General features: G+C 36.7%; 1 protein-coding gene across 5 annotated transcripts in view; it reads right to left on the reverse strand.

The window, feature by feature from the left end:
- TMEM62 (transmembrane protein 62) overlaps nt 1-24,499 on the reverse strand; it is a 53,683-nt gene that overhangs the window by 8,380 nt on the left and 20,804 nt on the right. For 3 of the 5 annotated variants that reach the window (XM_082735433.1, XM_082735430.1, XM_082735432.1), the window contains 9 exons: nt 22,258-22,303; nt 15,636-15,777; nt 13,007-13,131; nt 12,750-12,872; nt 10,504-10,659; nt 9,003-9,065; nt 8,140-8,299; nt 3,028-3,141; nt 1,046-1,130 (listed from right to left, as the gene is read on the reverse strand). In XM_082735433.1, coding sequence (XP_082591559.1) covers nt 1,046-1,130; nt 3,028-3,141; nt 8,140-8,299; nt 9,003-9,065; nt 10,504-10,659; nt 12,750-12,872; nt 13,007-13,131; nt 15,636-15,777; nt 22,258-22,303 — 1,014 coding nt within the window. The remainder of the gene's footprint in view (nt 1-1,045; nt 1,131-3,027; nt 3,142-8,139; nt 8,300-9,002; nt 9,066-10,503; nt 10,660-12,749; nt 12,873-13,006; nt 13,132-15,635; nt 15,778-22,257; nt 22,304-24,499) is intronic. The other 2 variants (XM_082735431.1, XM_082735434.1) reach the window with 1 other exon arrangement.

The raw sequence follows: 24,499 nt of genomic DNA on the forward strand, positions 1-24,499 counted from the left end.
GCTATGGTATTCCCCTCCCCTACAATCAGTCCCTGATCCCAGGAATTTCATCCAAGCCAGGAAGGGGTAAGGAAAATTTAGTTCAACAAGTATTTATTGTCTGTTATGCACACAGTGCAGGGTGCTGTGAGAAACAGAAAAGAAGTGGAAAATAGGAGTTCCTATAATAAGAAACTTACAGTCAGGTGGAGGAGAAAATGTATATATACATTTGGGGTGGTTATAGAAAGTAAGGTGACTGACTGGCCAAGTAGCATTAATTGTCAGGAAGGACTCCAGGGATTCAGAGAAGCAAGAGCTCATTATGACCTGGAAGGGGTGGAGAAAATGGGATGGAAAACGAGGGTTTGAGGTGAGCCTTAAAGGAGGCTAAGATTTAGATAAGTTTAGAAAAATAACTTAAAGATAACAGCCTAGGCAAAAGCACAGAAGCATAAATGAATATGGTGTTTGTAGGGAACAGTGGAAAACTATCTAGGCTGAAATACAGGTATAACTGGTTAAAAATGCGGCTAATTAGATAAGACCCAGCTGTGGAGGATCTTTAATATCTGGCAGAGAGGTTTAGTCCTTTTGAGCTGTATTGTGATTTTCCCTCCCATTTCTGTTTGAGCTTCATATTATTGCAATGTAGCAGCAAAAAAAACCCTGCTTTTTAAAATTTTTTAAAGATTTTATTTATTAGAGAGAGAGTGTGAGAATGAGAGAGAAAGAGAGAGCATGAGAGGAGAGAGGTCAGAGGAAGAAGCAGGCTCCCTGCCAAGCAAGGAGCCTGTGGAACTTGATGTGGGACTTGATACCGAGACTCCGAGATCATTTCCTGAGCCGAAAGCAGATGCTTAACCAACTGAGCCACCCACGCACCCCAAAAAGTGAATTTTTTTAAAAAAGATCAAGTACTATGGAAAAAGTACAGTAAGTTTGAAGAATGCACCTCACAGAGCTAGGACAAAGATAATTATAATAATATTTATCACTTGGTAATAGGATATTATGTGACACTTTAGAATGAAGACATCTGAGAATACAAGGAACCATGACTAACCTTTATGCTCTGGATATCCTCGGTGCCTAAAAGTAATGAGAACAGTGAGCTGGATCAGCACAATTATCACAAAAAGGACCCGGGCCTGCAGAGAAATTGGTGTTAGTGTGAAGCAGATACATGGGTACAATGACAGTTAAGGTTTTTAGAATGGCTTCATCAATAAAAATGGAAATAACACCATTGCCAGAAATGACTATGCAAGAAAAAGAAATCATCAAAGAGAATCAAACAACTGAGCCACCAAAAAAGAAAATTATAAATAGCCTCAGCATTACTCTTTCAGAATCTGGATACTGAGACTAATACTGAAACAAAGTAATTCTTAGTTATATAAAGTGATCAAACTGAAACAGTCCACCTTCACTGTCCTGGAAGTAGAACTGGTTTTATTTCAAGTTGTAGAAGAGTAAAGAAAAACCATACAAAGTGCACTGCAGGCAAAATGAACTAAGTCGGTATTTTCTTTTGCTTTCTCTGTCAGGGCACAATTCACTTGGAGATTAATTCACAATGAAGAGACATAACCTAGCTTCTGGTTTCTCAAAGAATGGGATCATTGGGATCGCCTTGTGCCTGTTGGGAAGGCAGAATCTCAGGCGCCATCTCAGCCCTACTAAATCAGAATCCGTTTCTTATTAATGTTCCCTGGTGATTCATAATACCTCAAAGTTTCCAAAGCCTGATCTAGATGACTATTAAAAAACCCCCAAAAGAAAAACAAAGGCACTAAAGGAACTTGTAAAACTGAGATACAAATGCCCATTAGTTATATTTCCAAAAAGCTTAATCATACAAGTAATACAATTAAAATAATAAATTTACATTGTAAGTCTGTGAAGATATATGTAAAGCTATGTCTAGAAAGTGAAATTAAGGGAGGCTTAAATTTTCTTTTCAGGACATCTGGGTGGCTCAGATGGTTAAGCGTCTGCCTTTGGCTCAGGTCATTATTCCCAGGGTCCTGGAATCGAGTCCCCCATCGGGCTCTGTGCTCAGTGGAAAGTCTGCTTCTCTCTCTCTCTCTGCCTCTCCCCTTGCTTATGCTCTCTCTCCCAAATGAATAAATAAAATCTTAAAAAAATAAAAAAGTAAAATAAATTTCCTCTCAATATCATAGTGTGTCTCTTTGGTGTGTTTTATGTCAATACCCAATTAACAAGAGATAAATGGTTAAAAATATTAAGGTGGGGTGCCTGGTTTAAAGGCAGTGGGTTAAAGCCTCTGCCTTAGGCTCAGGTCATGATCCCAGGGTTCTGGGATTGAGCCCCGCATTGGGCTCTCTGCTCGGCAGGGAACCTGCTTCCTACTCTCTCTCTCTCTGCCTGCTTCTCTGCCTACTTGTGATCTCTGTCTATCAAATAAATAAATAAGTAATCTTTAAAAAAATAAAAAATAAAAATATTAAGGTATATTTATACCAATCAACATCATTCTTAAAAGTAACATAAACTGATACCAGAAAATAGTCAAATTCCTCAGTAGAAAAAAAAATTCAGACCACAAAAGAGCATGAAAATTACTGTTTTATATTAAAAACTCATACAGAAATATATATGAGAAAAAAAAACGAGTATCATAATGACAAAGACAATGGTTATATAATAAGTAGTATGATAAAAGAATAATGTGGGGCTGATTTTACTTTATTTCTAAATTTTCCAAGTTCTCTACATTAAGCATGTATTATTTATATAGAAAGAAGTTATTATTTTTAAAAGATCCTTAGTCCAATTTTACACAGTTCCTTTAATTCCCTTAGTTATTCTGATTTTATGGTATTGGTTAGAACCAGGTTCCAAAACAGGTATTACTTGTCAATATCTCTGCTTCTTTTAATTCAAATCAACTTTAAAGCATTGTCTTCTTCTAGACAAATAACTAAATTTTATAAAGTTTGTCTTTCTCGCTACATGATTATATTACTACTTTGGACCCACCACTACATTCCACCGAATCTCATTGAAGCGGAATTTACTTACCACGATACAATGGTCGGTAAGAAGAATAAATGATGCCAGGGGATCAAATCTGAGGTGAATATCCTCTTGAACAGAAAATAGGTGGTGAACACTCTTACTTCTTCCAGCAGAATCCTAGTTAAAAGCACAGCAGTGACTCTCATGCACATTTCTATGTATAATGTTCCAAGATTTAGCTTCCAGTAACATTTGTCCATTATCTCTGAATAGCTGTATTTTTTTTTCATTTATTTTTTGCTTCTTCCTATAAGCACTTTAAATATAACTTCTTTTAAACCCTGTAATTCTAGATTTGAACTGGAAATATCAGCATGTACTCACAATACATTTTCTTTTAAAGAAAAATTTGTGTTTTCCCTCTGTTCACTGAAAAGGCCTAGAAATAGTAACAAATCCAAGAGCAAGGAGCTAGCTGGGCTAGTGCCCAGATTGTACTCTCAAAATAAAACTTCTCATTATAAGATCAGTGCTCTTTAGAGAAATAGCTGATTCCAGTTCCTGAACAAGAAAGACACAGGGAGAGCTTAGAATATCTTCATGCCAGAAAGCAAGAACCCCAACAAAGACTACTGCAATTACATCGAAAGACTTAGTGGCTAAATTGGAGAAGCTCCCACCAGCCAAAGGTAGAACAATTTGAACATCAAAAAGTATAAATGCCATGGATTGAAACATACCAGATCTATATATTTTTTTAAATTCTGAATTCACAATGATACTAAAAATAAAAGATTCATTTGGTTACCTTTGGCAGATGCTAGGGAAGCAATTCATTATTCTGAAAGTCGATTTAGAAAAGGGAGGGTGGGGGAAGAATTAAGAATTTATCCTACCTTTCCTGTATAAACTTCTCTATCTGAGTACCAAATAGGTAAGGGAATTTTTTCTTTATAGGACTATTCAAATTAATACTCCTTTTACAAGGAGTGCCAATTTGAATATCACCATTGTACAACTCTAATGATATAATGGATCTAGGCCAAGACCATCAATAGCTGCTGGAAATCCTTCCGTGAAAAGCTGATTAGCTACTTCATAATGAATGGAGGGAAAGGCTGGCAGTGTGCTGGAGCTGGCTTGACAGGCTCACAAAAGCCAATTGTTAAATTTTCAGGAATTTTGCAGGCCAGTTGATATGCTGGTAGCTTCAAATCAGCTATTTTATACTATGGAAATTGGTATAAATCAGGGAAACATGACAAATCAGGGTTCCCTCTTCAAACCTGTCCCAAGCTGGTCGTTAGATATTTATCACCACATCACCGGATAAAGTTAACAACACCTGAATACAATGATCAATCCTAACTTTACTAAAAGAGGGACAACCAGATAGCACAGACTTCTGATAAAAGCATAAAACAATAAATCAAGTATTTCTGCCAAAAAAAGACTCAAACCTGATCAAACCTCTAATCTAACAGCCACTTATAGAAACTAGAGGGGAGTGGACAAACATGCTCAATGATACATGAATGTAAACAACGTAAATCAAGAATATCGAGGGGCGCCTGGGTGGCTCAGTGGGTTAAGCCGCTGCCTTCGGCTCAGGTCATGATCTCAGGGTCCTGGGATCGAGTCCCGCATCGGGCTCTCTGCTCAGCAGGGAGCCTGCTTCCTCCTCTCTCTCTCTGCCTTCGTCTCTGCTTACTTGTGATCTCTCTCTGTCAAATAAATAAATAAAATCTTAAAAAAAAAAAAAAAAGAACATCGAAAACTCTATAGGACAAAAGACCCAGTTTCCAAAATTTTCCAAAAAATAAACTGAAAGGAAAAAGAGTGGGGGGAGAAGAGAGTGGGACTCTTGTCCGGATTCTGATCTGAACCAACCACATGCTTGCTTTATATATATAAGACTGGGAAAACGGAACACTAGATAGCTTGAAATTAAGGAATTACTATTAATTTTTCAAGTGTGATGGTATTATGGTTACATTTAAAAAAATGGTTCTTTTAGGGATATATACTGTCATATTACAGATGGAATGACATCAAGATTGGTCATGAGTTGGTAACTGTTTAAGTCGGCTAAGGGATACATGGGAATTCATTATAGTATTATCTCTTGCATATATTTTTAAGTTTTCTGATCATACAAAAGTTTTAAAATAGCAAAAAGAATTTTCACATGTGTTTATCAAACTTTTTTGCTCAAAATGTTATTTTAAGTTATACGTTCTTATTTTAAAGCAGAGTTTGTCTTTAATTTTGAGATAGATTTCTGGAGTCTGCTCTTTCATTTGGAAAAGTAGGCACAATAAAGTTCTGGTTCTCAAACTTTAGTGTACATCGGAACCACTATTGGTGGTAGACTGTTGAAACAGATGGTGGGTCCCATCTCCAGAGTTTCTGATTCAGAAGTTTGGTATGGGACATGAGAATTTACGTTTTTAACAAGTTCCCAGATGATGCTGATGTTACTAGTTAAGGAACCATGCTGAAAATTGATCAAAGGGTCTAGTTGCTACTAGGCTGCTCAGATCTATAGACAGTCAATAAAAATAGTGAGTGGGTAAAATGTTAAGATAATAAATTAATGTTGTCTCTCATAGAGACAAGTCTCTCAGACTTATCTATAGTATACTGTATTTGAAAGAGTAGAACTTGGGGTACCTGGGTGGCTCATTTGGTTAAGTGTCTGCCTTTGGCTTGGGTCATGATCCCAGGGTCCTGGGATTGAGTCCCGCATTGGACTCCCTGTTCAGTGGGGAGTCTGCTTCTCCCTTTCCCCCTGCCCCTGCTTATGCTTGCTCACTCACTCTCTCTCAAATAAATTATCTTTAAAAATAAAAATAAAAGAACAGAACTTTCCTGTTGACAAATGAGGGGACCAAGTTCACTATTTAATATTCAGTAGACAAATCCTTTAAAGTTATATAAAAGAAAACAGGGGTGCCTGGGTGGCTCAGTGGGTTGGGCCTCTGCCTTCAGCTTGGGTCATGACCTCAAGGTCCTGGGATCGAGTGCACATTGGGCTCTCTGCTCAGCAGGGAGCTTGCTTCCCCCCTCCCCTCTCTCTGCCTGCCTCTCTGCCTACTTGTGATCGCTACCTGTCAAATAAATAAATAAAATCTTAAAAAAAAAATTCACCAAATTATACTATTTAAATATGTAGAGTTTTTGTATGTAAATTATACCTCAATAATATAAGAAATGTTAAACATGGAAAAAGTATATGTAATTTCACATGTCTACTAAGAATTTAACGAAGCATCCAGAAATGTTTCACGGAACACGAGCTATGGTTTTTTCCTCATAAAATCATAGAAGCTGGGGTTTTTGAGGCAATCCAAAGATTTGGGAGGTCCCTATCCCTACTGTGAACACATCTCCTATGGTTGTGCCTCCTCATAACTGTAAATAAAGAAAGGGAATAATTCATTCTAGGTGTACTTGTACCTTCAGGTTTTCTTTCAAAAATCCACCTTCTAACAGAAAGAACATTAAGAGTTCATTCCCAGTCATCCTTCCTTCCATATCCTCTCTGTGAGTTTCTGCCTCCTAAGTAGAACACTTCAAGGATGCGTGGCATTGCAGAGTGCCTTTTCTTGCCTCTTCATCTATGAACTGGGGATAAAATTCCCTACCATAAAGGACTATTATATGGATTAAGTAAGAAATTATAAGGGTTCAGCCTTTCCTTGGAAGGAGCTCAGTAAAAAGCTCCTTCCTATTCAAAATCCTTCTCTGGGGGCGCCTGGGAGGCTCAGTGGGTTAAAGCTTCTGCCTTGGGCTCGGGTCATGGTCCCAGGGTCCTGGGATCAAGCCCCGCATTGGGCTCTCCACTTGGTGGGGAGCCTGCTTCCCTTCCTCTCTCTGCCTGCCTCTCTGCCTACTTGTGATCTCGGTCTATCAAATAAATAAATAATCTTTTAAAAAACCCCAAAAAACAAAAAACAAAATCCTTCTCTGTGACACACACACACATAAAAGATAATGAAAACAATTACATGTGTTTTCTGAAGGATTACTTAGTAATCTTCAAACTAAGACTTAATATTAGAAGATGAAATAGTTAAAAACTGTCATCAAATCTTAAAGTTGTGGAAATTGACAGATTTTTTTCTTTTAAAGATTTTATTTATTTGTCATAGAGAGAGAAGCGAGAGCAAGCACAGGCAGACAGAGTGGCAGGCAGAGGCAGAGGGAGAAGCAGGCTCCCTGCCAAGCAAGGAGCCCAATGTGGGACTCGATCCCAGGACGCTGGGATCATGACCTGAGCCGAAGGCAGCCGCTTAACCAACTGAGCCACCCAGGCGTCCCGACAGATTTTTTTTTTCCCAGAAACTAATTCCTGAGCACAGCCTATCTCCTAAAGAATTTCCTAATGTTGACGAAAGCGTTCTATTTTGGTAATGAATGACCACTCGCTACCCGGGCAGGTGCTAGTGAATTAAATGCCCCAAGCTGAATCAGAATAGCAGGAAGACTGTTACTACATATGCTATCAATGCATACTCCCAAAACAAACAAAATCCTCTGGATGCCTTGAAAATTGCCTATCCTACAGCTTTCCAAAATAGTGACACAATTTTCCTATATTTGGAGATAGCAAGCAAAAGCAAGGGGACACAAATACATGTTTTCTGACTTATTCTATTATCTCTGGATATGTTGGGGAATTTGCTCTTGTTATTAAAAGACTCCAGGCAAAGTTGAAAGAAAATAAAAGAATGATTTTCTGGGGCACAAAAAGAGGGGACTGTGCAAACTGAGAAGTCTAGTTTTTTGTCTCACAGAATTATTCCTCAGTGCTCATTTTTAGAAAATACTAAATCCAGTGTATTCAAAGTTTTTGTTAAGATTTTACTTATTTATTTGAGAGAGAGAGCATGCCAGGGAAGGGGGCAAGGAGCAGAGAGAGAGGGAGAGAAACAAGCAGACTCCACCTGGAGCACAGAACCTGATGCAGGGCCCAATCCCACAACCCCAAGTTCATGACCAGAGCCAAAATCAACAGTTGAATGCTCAACAAACTGAGCTACCCAGGTGCCCCTCAAGGTTTTAATTAACTTAGTTTCATCTCTATCAATTGACTGAAAAAAAAATCATATCAGAGTTTAGTGTGGTTACAGCCAAATCATTTATATGGCAAGCTGAAAATTACTAACTTACCTGGACAATTACTTCTATGTTATGTGTCCTGTTACTGTAATTTCGTGGGTTCCACTTCAGTATGAAAATAGGACCAGACAAATGAATAGCTTGCCCTAAATGAACTCCATCAATCTTAACTGTGACAGAAGTAATGGAAGTCAAGGAAAAGGCCAAGACTCTAAAATGAGAACATACATAATAAGCATGTGGTTTTAGATATTTTTTACTGCTTTTAGAAAGGAGAATAACTATTATAATCTGAAAAAAATATAAATGTAGGCAGAACCATCACACTGTATAATTGTTTATATGATCACTATTCATGATCTGGTTTCTTTCTGAATGGTGGCTTTTGGAGTTGTATAATTTAGCAAACCTAACTTGGTGAGAAATTAGAAATTATTTTCATACTTTTTAGAAAGGAAAATAATTTTCTTTTGACAAATAAAGCTGGAGTAGATCCAAAGTTCTTTCTGATAAACTCCTTAAATCCTGTTTTTTTACATAGGAAAAGAATATTGGTTAGACATCTTACTTTGTTAATCTCATGTTAATCCTAATCATGTTAATCCATCTACTCATTTGGTTCCCAACATATCTGTCCACAAGAAGCAAGGGCACAAACAGAATCAAGGCTACTAGGCCCTTTCAGAGAATACAATGTCTGAATCAGATATCCAGTATCTATCAAAAATACCTGAGAGTCACTTCACTGCTGACGAAAAAAATAAGTCAAAACAGCTCGATACCATTTTTCCAGATTAATTAGTACATCTTTTTAAAAGTAGAGCATCCAAAAATAATAAGAGTGCCATAAAATTTGTAGTCATTTGCCTGGTAACATTATAAATTAGTATCTGTTCTAAAAAGTAATTGGGTACCTTATGCACTGCTCGTGGTAATGTAAAATGGTACAGCCGCTATGGAAAACAGTATGGTGGTTCCTCAAAAAATTAAACATATAATTACTATGTGATCCAGCAATTCCATTTCCAGACATATGCCCACAACTACCAAAAGCAGGGATATGAACTGAGTATACTCACATTCACAGTAGCATTATTCACCATAGCCAAAAGGTGGAAGCAAAAGTATTGACAGACAAATAAACAAAATATTGTATATACACACAAAGGAATATTGGCCTGACTTAAAAAAGCAAAGGAATTCTAACACACTCTACAACATGGAGGAACCTCAAACATATTATGTTCAAGAAGCCAGCCAATTAGGGATGCCTGCGTGGCTCAGTCCGTTGAGCAATTGCCTTCAGCTCAGGTCATGATCCCAGAGTCCTGGGATCAAATCCTGAATCGGGCTCCTTGCTCAGCGGGGAGCCTGCTTCTCTCTCTACTTCTGCCTGCCAATCTGCCTGCTTGTGCTCTCTCTCTCTCTCACTCTGACAAATAAATAAATAAATAAAATCTTTTTAAAAAAGGTCAGCCAGTTAAAGGACAAATACTGTAGGATTTTCTTATTTGATGTTCCTAGAATAGTGAAATTCAGAGACAGACCAGTAGAATGGGTGTTGCCACAGGCTGGGAAAAGGGGGAAATTGGGGAGTTATTGTTGGATGGGTACAGAGTTTCAATTTGGAAAGATGGAAGTGTTGATGATGGATGGTGGTGATGGTTGCCTAACAGTATCAGTGTACTTTAATGCCACTGAACTGTACACCTAAACGCTGGTGAAATGACACATTTTATGTTCCATATATTTTACCACAATTTCTTAAAAGAATAATGATTTTAGTTAAAAAAAAAAAAAAGTAATTGGGCAATCTCTATCAAGAGTCATAAAAGAATTCATGTTTCACCAAGACTCCCACCTCTAGAACTTTATCTAAAGAAATTATTCAAATGGGAAAAGCATCTACATGCATCAGATGCTCATTCCCAAGATAGAAAATAAATGGAAAAGTTCACCAATAAGATAGGAAAATAGTTAGAAAAAATTGTAGAACATTCTCTCTGTTGAGAGAAAAAAAAGTAAGAATTGTTTACAGACTGTGCCCTACCTTTACAATTATGTAAAAACATGCCTCAAAGAGAATGCCTGAGAAGGAAAAGTCAGAAATGTCATTAACAGCTCTCTCTGGGGCTAGGGAGATTACAGCAAGGCAAAACATGAAAATAAAATACACAAAAATGACAGTAGTAGGGCTATGGGTTTCTGGATTTTTAAAAAAATTTCAACAGCTTAAAAAAATATTTTTTAACTGAATGGGAATGAAGCAATAAGCATTTTATCTTTAAATAATGTTCAGATTGTTGGGAAAATTAAAGTGGGGCTTCTCATTGCTTTCACATGAGATTATAATCACATTGACTTATTCTCCATTAATATCAAACTGGAAGTAAATTCTGAAAAAGTGCTACATACCTGATGTGTGTTGAATGAAGGAGTCTTTCTAGTGGTTCATGTCTAGCACAACTATATAAGAGTGACTTAGGATTAGTGATAAGAACCACAGGCCACTCGCCAAAGACCAAATCTGCAAAGCTAAAGAGGTCATGGTCAAAAGCAAAGATTCGGTACCTAGAAGACAATAAGGTAATTTAGTCACTTTGTATTATAAGACGGTATGAAGGTAATACACAGAACAAATGTAAAAAATGTAAAACTATAGTTTCTGAGATCTTCAATTTATACAAAGTAAATAATATTGTTTCTGTCCTTCTTCCCTTGTCCCTATCGCTTTACAGTTCATGTTTGTCACAAATGGGATCTCATTGAAGACATAATTTAACTGTGCCCTAGGACAATGCCGGGTACATAGTATGCATCCTTTCATTTCCAAACAAATGCTTGATAAATTAATTCATTTGGTTTCTGTACTTTAAGACTGTTTTGAATCTAAGACATTCATCATAAACCTAATACCTGACATTCCTCATCTCATCAAAAATGTTAATATTAACATGAACACAATCAGAAATCTTTCATTCTTCTTTCAAACCTTTATTTCTATAATTGCAAAGAAATTAACAAAACTTATTTTGGTTTTCTAAATGCATGGTGAGAGGTACAGGGAGTCATTAAAGAATAACCAAAATTTTATATTTTCTACTTTTTGAACTGAGAAAAGAAATGATTTGACTATGGCAGAAACAATAGTGCTCACCAAATACTCCACGTGCTCCCCTGCATTGCCCAGTCTCCCTGGTATTAGGTTGGGACCATGTGACTATTTCTGGTCAATGGGCTGTGAACAGAAGTGACATGTATCACACTTCTGGTCCAAAGTACTTAAGAGTGGGTGTAAGTTCTCCATGCTCTCTTCCCTGCCCTGGAATTGAGGTGTTAAGATGGAGGAAGTCTAAATCCCTGAGTCATCCCATGGAAGAGAGATGCCCTGGCTCATACCAGATTTACATATATGAAAAAAATAAACATCTGCTGTGTTATTTGTATCCACAACAAAGCCTAGCCTAATATTACTAATATACTTTTAAAAGCTCTTCTATTATCCTAAAGCAATGTTTAGAAGGGCAGGTAAAGGTTAGGTCCTTAAATGTTTAGAAGGGCAGGTAAAGGTTAGGTCCTTTCAGTAAAACCCCAGGGTTGGAACAACAGGAGAGCAGGTGGGAAGAGAAAGAGAGGAAATGGTTTCATGACATCACTTAACTTGTAACTATAGCATTTATAAGAAGTAAAGAAGGTGATCAAGGATTAGGAAGGCTATCTGGTAAAAGGCAATCCCAGCCCAGCCCACAACCTCACAGTCATGAATAGACAGGTCTTAACTCAAAGTAATTACAGTTGCCAACTAATTACAGGCTTCAAGCATACCTTTAGACAGTTTCTAACAGAGCCAATTGAAATGAGTAAGTACCTTACAAGATGTAAAGCTATCTTTTAATTCATGGAAGTAGTTAAAAATAGACATAACATATTTAGCTTGAAAAATATTTACTGAATAAAATCTTCAGAGAAGTGAGTGTGAATAAATTAAACAGTAATTGATAAAACAATGTTCAACAATGAGATGATACTCTTCCATATTTAAGCTACTGTACTTGGTTATTCTCGAAATATGTATTTAGTTCTTGTCTCTTTATATACTTAACTATACTGTATGCTTTTGATAAACAGGTTATGTTTTCTCACAGAAAGACTTTAATCTTAATAAAACCAACTATTGTGTATTTGAAGAACTTAAAGCACTAACATGGTCATGACTACCAAGGTAGATATAAAGTTCAGAAGGTGATACACTTACAATTCTAAAATAAGTGTGGTCCATAGAGCACCTGGTGGGCTTTAAAAAAAAAAAAAATGCAGTTTCTTGAGTCCTAAGCCAGACCCATATAATCAAATTCTGTGGAGACAGGGCCTCCAAATTGTTATTTTTAATAACCTCCTCCACAATCCTTGTGCAGCCTAGAGTTTGAGATCCATTTCCAAATGGATGCATCTTGAAAATCCAATGTAACACAGTGAGAGCAAATATAACTCTTGCAATGAGGTTTTTCACACCAACACACATAATATCTATATTACTTTAAAAACTTAGGGGAAATCAAAAGTTCTTCCTTGACTGGGATCACCCATGATAGCAATAAGAAAACTATCATTTTAGCAAAACTTACATGTTTAAGTTTTATTTTGTGGGGTAGTTCCCTTACCTTCTGTTCTCTTTCCAGTCTCCCACCTCAAGTTCCAAAGTGCCCTGGAGGTGACGCGTGTGCAAAACAGGCATGAGTCCACCAAGAGTGTGCAGGTGCCCACACAAATATGCTGTAGCTGAACTAATTAAAGAAACATGAACAGAATAAGTTGAACAGGTAACTTGTTATGCCAAACTAATAAAAAGATCTCTTCAGGAGAGCAAGAGGAACATAAAAGAATTACAAGCAATTTTTATTTTGGAAGCCTGCCTCACCTCATTATAGACCGAATTCCAGGTGATGGAGAAAGGATAGTGGATGTTGTATAGTGTCCAAACCAAATACTGTGGTTGCTCTGACTACTTTCCTTGGCCAGTAGGAGAAGTTCCTCCATCTGCTTCTGAAATGGGAGAAAAACAGAGGGATCATTAATCAGGGCTCAGGCTGAAATCTACAGATTAAACATCTCCCTTGAAGTTTTATACTAATATTATGTCCAAGGCCTAAGCCCTACTAATTAATGGCCTGTATGGACCTGTATAAATTTCAAACTGTTTTCATATACATTATGATTCATTTGGTCCTAAAAATAACTCTGTGCTAAGTAGGACAAGTATTAGCCGCATTTGATAGATGAGGAAACTGAGAAATAGAGAACAATCTTTAAATGGCATAAATTTCTTTCTTTTTTTTAATAGAAATTCTTTTTTTTTTTTTTTTTTTTTTTTCCACACTCTCCTACTAACATTTTATTTGAGAGGAATATCTTAGGTCATTATGGTTTTTTTTGTTTTTTGTTTTTTTAAATTTTTTATTTTTTATAAACATATATTTTTATCCCCAGGGGTACAGGTCTGTGAATCACCAGGTTTACACACTTCACAGCACTCACCAAAGCACATACCCTCCCCAATGTCCATAATCCCACCCCCTTCTCCCAAACCCCCTCCCCCCAGCAACCCTCAGTTTGTTTTGTGAGATTAAGAGTCACTTATGGTTTGTCTCCCTCCCAATCCCATCTTGTTTCATTTATTCTTCTCCTACTTAATAGAAATTCTTTACAGAAATTTCTTTATAGAAAATAAGAAGAACCACTGATCTCTTCAGCCCTGTATGCTGCACTGCAATTAATAAAGAGGAACTTGAAACTAAACTTCTAAAATAAGATGTACATATGCTGTACCTGAATGTTCACAATAGCTCAACTCAGAATAGCCAAAAACTAGAAACCATCAGTATATCCAAACAATGGAATGTTATGCAGTGATAAAAAGGAAAGAATTACTCAAACACACAAAAATATGGATGAATCACAGAAACATTACACTGAGCAAAAGAAGCCAGACAGAAGAAGAGTATGTACTATATGATTTCATTTACATAAAATTCTTTATATATCTATCTATCTATATATCTTTACATATCTATATAATCTATACTGACAGAAAACCCATGAAAAATCAATGGTTCTCTAGGATTGGGGTGAAGACTGACTACAAAAGAGAACTTTCTAGGATGACAGAAATGTTCTATCTTGATTGTGGTGACAGGTATATCAGCATCTATATTTTTTGTCAAAACTCTTCAAACACTTAAAATGAGTGCATTTTATTGTATGTAAATCATCCCTTATAAATCTGATTTCAAAAATAACTTGTACAGGGGCACCTAGGTGGCTCAGTCGGTTAAGCCACTGCTCAGATCATGATCCCAGGGTCCTGGGATCGAGTCCCGCATCCCTTGAGCAGGGAGCCTGCTTCTTCCTCTCCCTTTGCCCCGTACCCCTGCTTGCACATGCATAAGCACTCTTCCTTTCTCTCTCTCAAATAAATAAAATTTTAAAAAAATAACTTGTACATGTATAAATATTATTAATTATCTATATAGTACTTATAGCAATGAATTCTTGGACCGTACCTTCAGGGTTTCTAGTTTGACAAGTCTTGGGGAAAGTCTGAGAATCTGCATTTTATGAGTCCAACTGATTTTCATGCAGATGATCTTTGAATCGTATATTAAAAAACACTGCTCTGAGGAGTAGGCTTTAACATAATAAGTTAAAAAACTGTCTAAAGACAGTTGGGAGATAAGAAACAAAATATACCTTCATTAAATAAAATGTGTAGTATAACACAATGCATCTCACAATAGTCTATTCACTTGATTTCAAGGTCTCCTGAACCCTCGTATCACTTTGAATCTCTCTCGGCACTTAGCAAATTCTGCCCTTTATTATAGTTATTTCTGCACTAGTCTTATGCCCCTCCACTACAGTAAATATTCTAAGAGGCAAGTGACTTGATCTTATCGCTCTTGTATGCTTATAGGCAGGCACATACACCTTACCTATAGGCATGCGCTTATTAGTGAGCTGACATCTGTTGTACTATGAAAAATGGGAGGGTCTCAGATGTGACTTTCTAGACAGTTTTAATCCAGCAACGGTTTTCACCTCACTTGCTTTAACGGAAATTTATTTACTTCAGTGGTTGTCCTTCTTTTATTAAAATAAATAGAGTACATTAGTTAGAAATGGCAACTGTGGGGATTTAGGAATATACCCCATAGTATAAAAGCTATATGCCCTGCACCTTGCAAAGAGCATGCTGCACTTAGTACATATTTAATAAATGCTGCACTTAGTACATATTTAATAAATGTTTACTGAATAAATATAAAATTTGAGGTACTTCTTTATGAGATTTTGGGACTAGAACAGGGATAGCAATGATAGTGCTCAAGCAGCCAGTGATTTCTTCTAGCCATACTTGTAACCACAGTAAAACTTTTTGCGAGAATTTCTAGATAAGAACTGGTTTACCTAGATAACCTTAAGTGAGCCACATTTATCCAAGAAAAAACAAAATAGATTAGCTACAAAAGGAAGGTAGATTTTTACTGTACCTCATCTAAAATTCCAAAGAAATTATAGGGTCTCTTAGGCCCTGGATTTGGGGTGGCATCCAAAGAGATGAAAGAATAGTTTCCAAAGGGAGTACTGTGGACATAATGGAAAGAGCCATCCTTACGTACAGCAGAATATTTCCTAAAAAATACAAGACAGGAAAGTTTTAGTGCAATCATAAAAAAAAAGAATGAGTTGAAATTCCTCCCCATATATCACACTAAATTTGCCTCCCTTTGATAATCTCCTAATCTGACAGAGAAATACATCAACTACTCACAATAAACTGATTAAAAGAAATTTTAAAGATTTTTTTTCCCATTGTCTACAAAGATTTAGGCAAACTAATTCATAAGTAACCAAACACAAGGTCATCAAGCAAAGCAGAGAAGGAGATGGCTGGTTTAGGTAATCCATTGAACATTTAAAGAGAGGTCAATCAAAATCCAGTGAAATGGTACTTATCCATCATTGAAAAATTTAGTGAGGACTTACTACAGTACCTAGCAGAATTCTTGGAGTAATGGGATATGAAAGGTATCTGCATCCTGAAACAGGATTACAGAGACTTAACTCACAATAAAGCCTTGCAAAGATGAAGTCATCAAGCCAGGAGAAAAATGTTAGCTAGGTCTGGGTCAGTAAATCTTCTTCAGTTCCTAAAAATACATCTGTAACATACATGGGGTATACATTCAGTAATGAAAGTCCTCACTGCCTAAGTATTAACAGTATTCAGGTGTCTGTAAGGTTGGAGAATGAAGAACAGCAGGAGAGGGTAGGTAACACAGTACACAGTGTAGGAACTCATTAGTATTTGTTGAATAAATGTGAAGGAAGGTATAGATTGGGGACATACCTATATTATTCAAATGTCAAAACATTATAAGAAGATAGATAAGGCACATAGGGAAAAATACAAATAAACTCCTGAAACCTAATGTGCTATCGGGGAGCTATATTTGAGCCCTGATAGCCATCTAAATCTATCATAAAATAAATAGATTATCACAGGTAGTATAATTAAAAGTCAATTAGTTCTACTGCCTCCCTTCCTTGTATTTTTAAAAATTTTCTATTTTGGGAGGCACCTGGCTCAGTCAGTTAAGTCAGCAACTCTTGATTTCAGCTCAGGTCATGATCTCAGGGTCATAGGATCCAGCCCGGCACTGGGCTTGGCACTCAGCATAGAGTCTGCTTATCCCTTTCCCTCTGCTCCTCCCCTGGTCACATGGGCTCACGCATGTGCACACTCTCCCTCTCTGAAATAAATAAATAAAATCTATTAAAAAAATAAAATTTTCAGGGCACCTGGAAGGCTCAGTTGTTTGAGTGTCTGCCTTTGGCTTGAGTCGTGATCCCAGGGTCCTGGGATAGAGCCCCACATCAGGCTCACTGCTCAGCGGGGAGACTACTTCTCCCTCTCCCACTCCACCTGCTTGTGTTCCCTCTCTTGCTGTCTCTCTCTGTCAAATGAATAAATAAAATCTTTAAATAAAGTAAAATAAAATAAAATTTTCTATTTCAATTTTTTTCTCAGTAAAATTTTTATTTATATTTTTCCTACTTAATTTGTTTTCAGTTATTCTTTAGGATCTTATAATCTCACATATACTATTTCCTTTCTTATATTTTTAACACATTAAAATCAACTATCAACTATCAACCAACTACTTGAAAATAGAGATTAAAATATATGATAACTATTAACATTTTTTAAATTATGGATTTTGACATTCTCTGGGGGATTCTTAAGATCAAGATTTAGCTTTAAGATTTTTTTTTGTTCACTCCAATTCAGTTTTCCTTTCCTTCTCCTACTGTCCTCCATATTATTCCTTATGCTCACAAGTGAAACCATATGATAATTGACTTTTGAGAGACTATGTTCTCTGAGAAACAAACTGAGGGTTTTGGAAGGAAGCGGGGTGGGAGGATGGGTGAGCCTGGTGATGCGGAGGGCACATACTACATGGAGCATTGGGTGTGGTGCATAAACAATAAATCTTGGAACACTGAAAAATTTTTAAAAAAATTTTTTAAAAATCACAGTACCATGTTATATAAATAAACAAATATGAGTGTTTGTTATTAGGAGAAAAAAATTTTTTTTTTCGTTCAGTCATTCTGGGTGACTCAGTCAGTTAAGTGTCTGCCTTTGGGTCAGGTCATGACCCCAGACTCCTTGGATTGAGTCTCACATCAGGCTCCTTGCTCAGCAGGGAGTCTGCTTCTGCCTAAGCCTGCTATTCTCCCTGCTTATGCTCATTCTCTTGCTCTCCCTCTCTGACAAATAAATAAAATCCTTAAAAAAACTTTTTTTTTCCTTCAGGTTGATATACCTGTAATGTCCATATTTCAGGCTGTTAAAATGCTGCTTCTTAAAAATTCAGATAGAAAAAAAAATTCAGATAGAGTTTAGGTGCTTAGAAACAAAAATATAAATGTAAGAAACCTTCAAGTGACTAATAGCTTTACCCTCCAGATAACCAGTCAGACCCAAAGTACTGTTAATTCTTCCTTGAAAATGTTCCCTAGTTCCAGTCCACAGTCACCATGAAATGCAAATAGATAATAGAAAATGAAAGATAGTTTGTTCCTGCTCTTTGAAAAATGCCAGTGGAATTTTGATTGGGATGGCATTGAAGTATAGATTGCTCTAGGCAGTATAGACAATGTTCATTCTTCTAATCCATGAGCATGAAATACTCTTAAATCTTTTTGTGTCTCCTTCAATTTCTTTCATGAGTGTTCTGTAGTTCCTCAAGTATAGATCCTTTACCTCTTTGGTTAGGCTTATTCCCAGGTACCTTATGGTTCCTGGTGCTATAGTAAATGTAATCGATTCTCTAATTTCCCTTTCTATATTTTTTTGTTAGTGTATAAGAAAGCAGTTGATTTTGTATCCTGCCACATTACTGAATTGCTCTAGTAGTTTGGGGGTGGAGTCTTTTGGGTTTTCCATATAAAGTATCTTGTCATCTGCGAAGAGAAAGTTTGACTTCTCCTTTGCCAATTTGAATACCTTTTATTTCTTTTTGTTGTCTGATTGCTGTTGCTAGGCCTTCTAGTACTATGTTGAACAACAGTGGCGAGAGTGGACATCCTTGTCATGGTCCTGATCTCAAAGGGAAGGCTGTCAGCTTTTTCCCATTGAGGATGATATTTGCTGTGGGTTTTTTAGAGATAGATTTTATGACAATCCTAAAATTTGTATGGAACCAGAAGAGACCCTGAATTGCTAAGGAAATGTTGAAAAAAGAAAAACAAAACTGGGGGCATTACATTGCCTGATTTCAAGCTTTACTACAAAGCTGTGATCACCAAGACAGCATGGCATTGGCACAAAAACAGACACATAGACCAGTGGAACAGAGTAGAGAGCCCAGATATGGACCCACAACTCTATGGCCAAATAATCTTTGACAAAGCAGGAAAAAATATACAGTAGAAAAAAGACAGTCTCTTCAATAAATGGTGCTGGGAAAATTGGACAACTATGGATACAAGAATGAAACTCAACCATTCTCTTACACCATACACAAAGATAAACTCTAAAGACCTCAACGTGAGGTAGGAATAAATGTGGAATAAATGTAGGAATATATATGGATAAAAGACCTCAACATGAAGTAGGAATCTATCAAAATCCTAGAGGAGAACATAGGCAGTAACCTCTTTGACATCAGCCACAGCATGATGTGGCTTTCAAGACATGTCCCTAAAGGCAAAGGAAACAAAAGCAAAAATGAACTTTTGGGACCTCATCCAGATAAAAAGTTTCTGCACAGCAAAGGAAACAGTCAACAAAACAAAGAGGCAGCCCACAGAATGGGACAAGATATTCGCAAATGACACTACGGACAAAGGGCTGATACCCAAAATCTATAAAGAACTCCTCAAACTCAACACACACAAAACAGATAATCACATCAAAAAATGGGCAGAAGACATGAACAGACACTTCTCCAAAGAAGACGTACAAATGACTAACAGACACGTGAAAAAATGTTCATCATTAGCCATCAGGGAGATTCAAATCAAAACCACATTGAGATACCACCTTACACCAGTTAGAATGGTCAAATTCAACAAGACAGGAAACAACTTGTGTTGGAGAGGAGGTGGAGAAAGGGAAACCCTCTTACACTGTTGGTGGGAATACAAGTTGGTGCAGCCACTTTGGAAAACAGTGTGGAGGTTCCTTAAGAAATTAAAAATAGACCCTGCAATTGCACTACTGGGTATTTGCCCCAAAGATACAGATGTAGTGGAAAAAAGGGCCATCTGTACCCCAATGTTCATAGCAGCAATGGCCACAGTTGCCAAACTGTGGAAAGAACCAAGATGCCCTTCAACAGACAAATGGATAAAGAAGATATGGTCTATATATACAATGGAGTATTATGCCTCTACCAGAAAGGATGAATACCCAACTTTTGTATCAACATGGACGGGATTGGAAGAGACTATGCCGAGTGAAATAAGTCAAGCAACGAGAGTGAATTATCATATGGTTTCACTTACTTGTGGAGCATAAGGAATAACACGGAGGACATTGGGAGATGGAGAGAAGTGAGTTAGGGGAAATCAGAGGGGGAGATGAGCCATGAGAGACTGTGGACTCTGAGAAACAAACTGAGGGTTTTGGAATGGAAGGGGTTCGGGGTTTGGGTAAGCCTGGTGGTGGGTATTAAGGAGGGCAGGTATTACATGGAGTAGTGAGTGAGGTGCATAAACAATGAATTTTGGAACACTGAAAAGAAATTTAATTTAATTTAATTTTTTAAAAAAAGAAAATGAAAGATTTCCATCTCCGACCTTTTCCTTTCTCACATTGAAAAAGGACAACTTTGTCCTCCAAGTTATGGTGACTCTAATAATATGTTAACCAGTGCTGTTTGACCTGCCACCCTCCAGCTGATGACACTGTCCCCATAACTATGAACTTTGTTAGATGGGGTATATCTCCTATACATTTCAGAAATAGCCCTTCCATATCATGCCTGGACTATTACAGGACTCCTCTATTCTACAAAACTCCAATCTCCCTGTTTTTTGCTTATTATCCCTATCTTTTTTCTTTTTTGTTGTGTGATTGCCCTTTGTAAAGTATTATTTCATTATGTGACTTGTCTCCTTAGGAATCTATACTGGATTATGAACCATTATCCAACACATCTAAATTTCTACACTTGTCACTTAAGACCTCTGTTAACTGGCCCTAAGCTACCTATCCAATGTCATACCAGGCCTCAAAATGATCCTTTATTCTGGTGATACCAGTTTCCTTACTGTCCCTAAAAACTCATTTTAGCTTTTAAAACTCTGGGGTTTGCCTAAAATATACCCCTCAAAATTTCTTACTTCTCCAAATGCAATCCTTCTCTTATGGCTGGACACAAATTTTGCTTCTTTTATAAAGTCCTAACTTGCAACTTGTAGATATATAAGTTCTGGAGATCCAATGCACAGCATGATAATTATAATCAAAAGTACCGTTTTATAAACTTCAAAGTCACCAAGAGACTAGATCTTAATTATTCCTACCACAAGAAAATGATAATTATGTGATGGTAATTGAGGTATTAGCTAACTCTATGGTGTCCTCATTTCGCAACATATAAATGCATCACGTGAACATGTTGTACATCTTAATCTTATACAATTCTATATGTCAATTATAGCTCAGTAATAAAGTCTCCTCTATGTCTAGCCCATACTAACTTCTGCCCTTTCCTATTTCTCATAGTGATTATTATGTGTACCAAATAATGTAGTATTTCATCAGTCATCCCTTCATGTTCTTTTCTTTTTTTTTTTTTTTTTTTCCTTCATGTTCTTTTCTAATTGTTTCCCAAACAATTCTTATTTCCCTTAACTGGACTTCCTTGAGGGTAGAGGCCATATTTTAAAATATTAGCTCTTGTATCTCTCATGCTATCCAGCTAATGATGGGCTCTCAAAAAATTCTCACTACTTGAGTGATGGTCAATGTAGGACAAAGCTGTGGAATACCCCAGAACTGGAAATGAAACTGCAACTAAAAGAAGCTGAACACATTGTAACCAGAGAGCTGGTTTTCTAACTCAAAGAACCTTTCATATTCATAGCCTTTTTCACATTCATGGCATATAAAGAAAATTTTAATATTTCTGTGACATACTGGGATAAATGGACAAAACAACCAGGGTGACCAACTGAGCTCCTCACCCACTCTAGAGGCTCAGAGAATCAGTTACTCAGTATTCCTAAAATCCATAGTACTCTGGTAACAAGCTCTAATCTAAGTGACTTCTGCTACAACATGGTGACTACAGTCAAACACACTCTATTGTATATTTGAAAGTAGTCACAAGAAAAAAAAAAGTTTCTTAACTATGTATGGTGATGGGTGTCATTGCAATATATACCTAAAATGAATAAAATGTTATATGTCAATTATGGATATAATTATGGATATAATTGACATATAACATTATATTCATTTTAGGTATACAATCTCTCTCTGTCAAATAAATTTTAAAAAATCTTAAAAAAAGAAATGTTTTCACTCATTCACTGACTTGACTGCACCCCTCTTATACTACTTCATGGTCTGTGTTCTGTTCACTACAGTACCTGTAATAATTCTCGACACTGTCCAGACTTGGAATGTTGAATGCATCTAATTAAAAAGAAAAGAACAATGAATCACTAAATTCTACTCCTGAAACCAATATTATACTATATGCTAACTAAATGGAATTTAAATAAAAATTTGGGGAAAGAAAAGCACATGGAAAAAAAAAAGAACAAACATCATCTATATTAAAAAGAAAAATATAAACATCTTAACAACTAAAGAAGAATGACAATACTTTCAATAACACTTTAAATGGCAGACTGCCAATAAATTAGCCTGATCGTTTGGTAACAGATTCATTTTATCTAGAAATTTATATTAGGTACTAGTAGAGAATAAGAAATACTTTCATATTATGTACTATTCAGAATACATCAATTTGCAGTTCTAAGACTGGACTGTGTTGCTGCTGTTTTAATCATGACTGATACATGGATCCATGCTAAGTGTTTCTAAACAGCTGATCACTTTGATAACAGGACCTAAGGCCATCTCTTCTTAAATCCTAAAGATTCAATAAGAAAGGAATTATATAATGGTAAGAGGTAAGGCAAAGGATGTTATAGAACACTTACCTGGAAATATAATGATTTCACAGAGCTTGATTGTCTGGTTGCAATAACTAAAATTTCTTACCAGCTTGGAATTCTAAGAATCCACTACATTTCTAATAACTTCAGAGAATAAGCTGTTAAATCCAATGTAGGCTAAAAGAGCTATTATTGTGTATGCAATCCTCTTACTATGTAAGAGAACAATACTGTTATAGTTAAATTTTAATAAAAACTAGTTTCTTCCTATCTTAACACAATACATAAACATAAACACATACAGTAAGCATTTGTCCTTATACAAATCAAATTAGATTATCATGAACTCCAAAGGATGAGCTCTGTTCACAAGATCTAATCACAAGAAGCTGATATTTATTACTTGAAATAAATCAGTAGCTTGGTTTGAAAAACTTTTTTATTATGTACAGGCTTGCTTTTCATTACTAAAGAATTTGACCTGTGCCACTAATCAGGGTCAGGAAAAAAAGGGAAATGTAAATTCAGATCTTCTTCAACTTATAATGGGGTTACATCCAGACAAATCCATTTTAAGTGGCAAATATTTAAGTAGAAAAAGCATTTCATACAGTGAACTTACTGATCATCATAGCTTAGCCTCACCTATGTAAAAAATGCTCAGAATGGTTACATTAGTCTATAGTTGGGCAAAATTATCTAACACAAGGTCTGTTTTATAATAAAGTGTTGAATATCTCATGCTGAAGATCTGAGAGTGAAAAACAAAATGAAAGCACAGGCACAAAATGGTTATAAGGTTAATGGCTCTTTACGCTGGCGGTCATGTCCAGCATCACCAGAGTATCATACTGCATATTACTAGCCCAGGAAAAGATAAAAATTCAAAATTCAAAATACAGTTTCTTTTTTTTTTTTTTTTAAGATTTTATTTATTTATTTGACAGAGAGAGATTACAAGTAGGCAGAGAGGCAGGCAGAGAGAGAGAGGAGGAAGCAGGCTCCCTGCTGAGCAGAGAGCCCGATGCGGGACTCGATCCCAGGACCCTGAGATCATGACCTGAGCCGAAGGCAGCGGCTTAACCCACTGAGCCACCCAGGCGCCCCAAAATACAGTTTCTATTGAATGTGTATCACAGTCATACATTGTAAAGTTAAGTCAAGGGGTGCGTGGGTGGCTCAGTCGGTTAGGCTTCTGTCTTTGGCTCAGGTCGTGATCCCAGAGTCCCAGGACTGAGCCCTGCATTGGGCTCCTTGCTCAGAAAGGAGTCTTCTTCTCCCACTGCCACTTCCTCTGCTCATGCTCAGTCTTTCTCTGTCTCTCTCTCTTTCTCACTTGCTCTCCCTCTTGCTTGCTCGCTCTCTTGCTCTCAAATGAAATTTTAAAAAATATCGTAAGTCGGGCACCTGGGTGGCTCAGTTGGTTAAGTGACTGCCTTCAGCTCAGGTCATGATCCCAGAGTCCTGGTATCGAGTCCCACATCAGGCTCCCTGCTCCTTGGAGAGTTTGCTTCTCCGTCTGACTTTCTCCCCTCTCATGTTCTCTCTCACTGTCTCTCTCTCAAATAAATAAATAAAATCTTTAAAAAAAAAATCATAAGTCAAGCCATCATAAGCTGAACCATCGCAAGTTGGGGACCAGACTTACAGGGTATACCAGAGAAAGCTATAAACCAGATACCCCATCTTCAATTAATAATTCCGAGCT

The sequence above is a fragment of the Mustela nivalis genome (genome assembly GCF_964662115.1).
Source record: "Mustela nivalis genome assembly, chromosome: 6".
Taxonomy (NCBI): Eukaryota; Metazoa; Chordata; class Mammalia; order Carnivora; family Mustelidae; genus Mustela; species Mustela nivalis.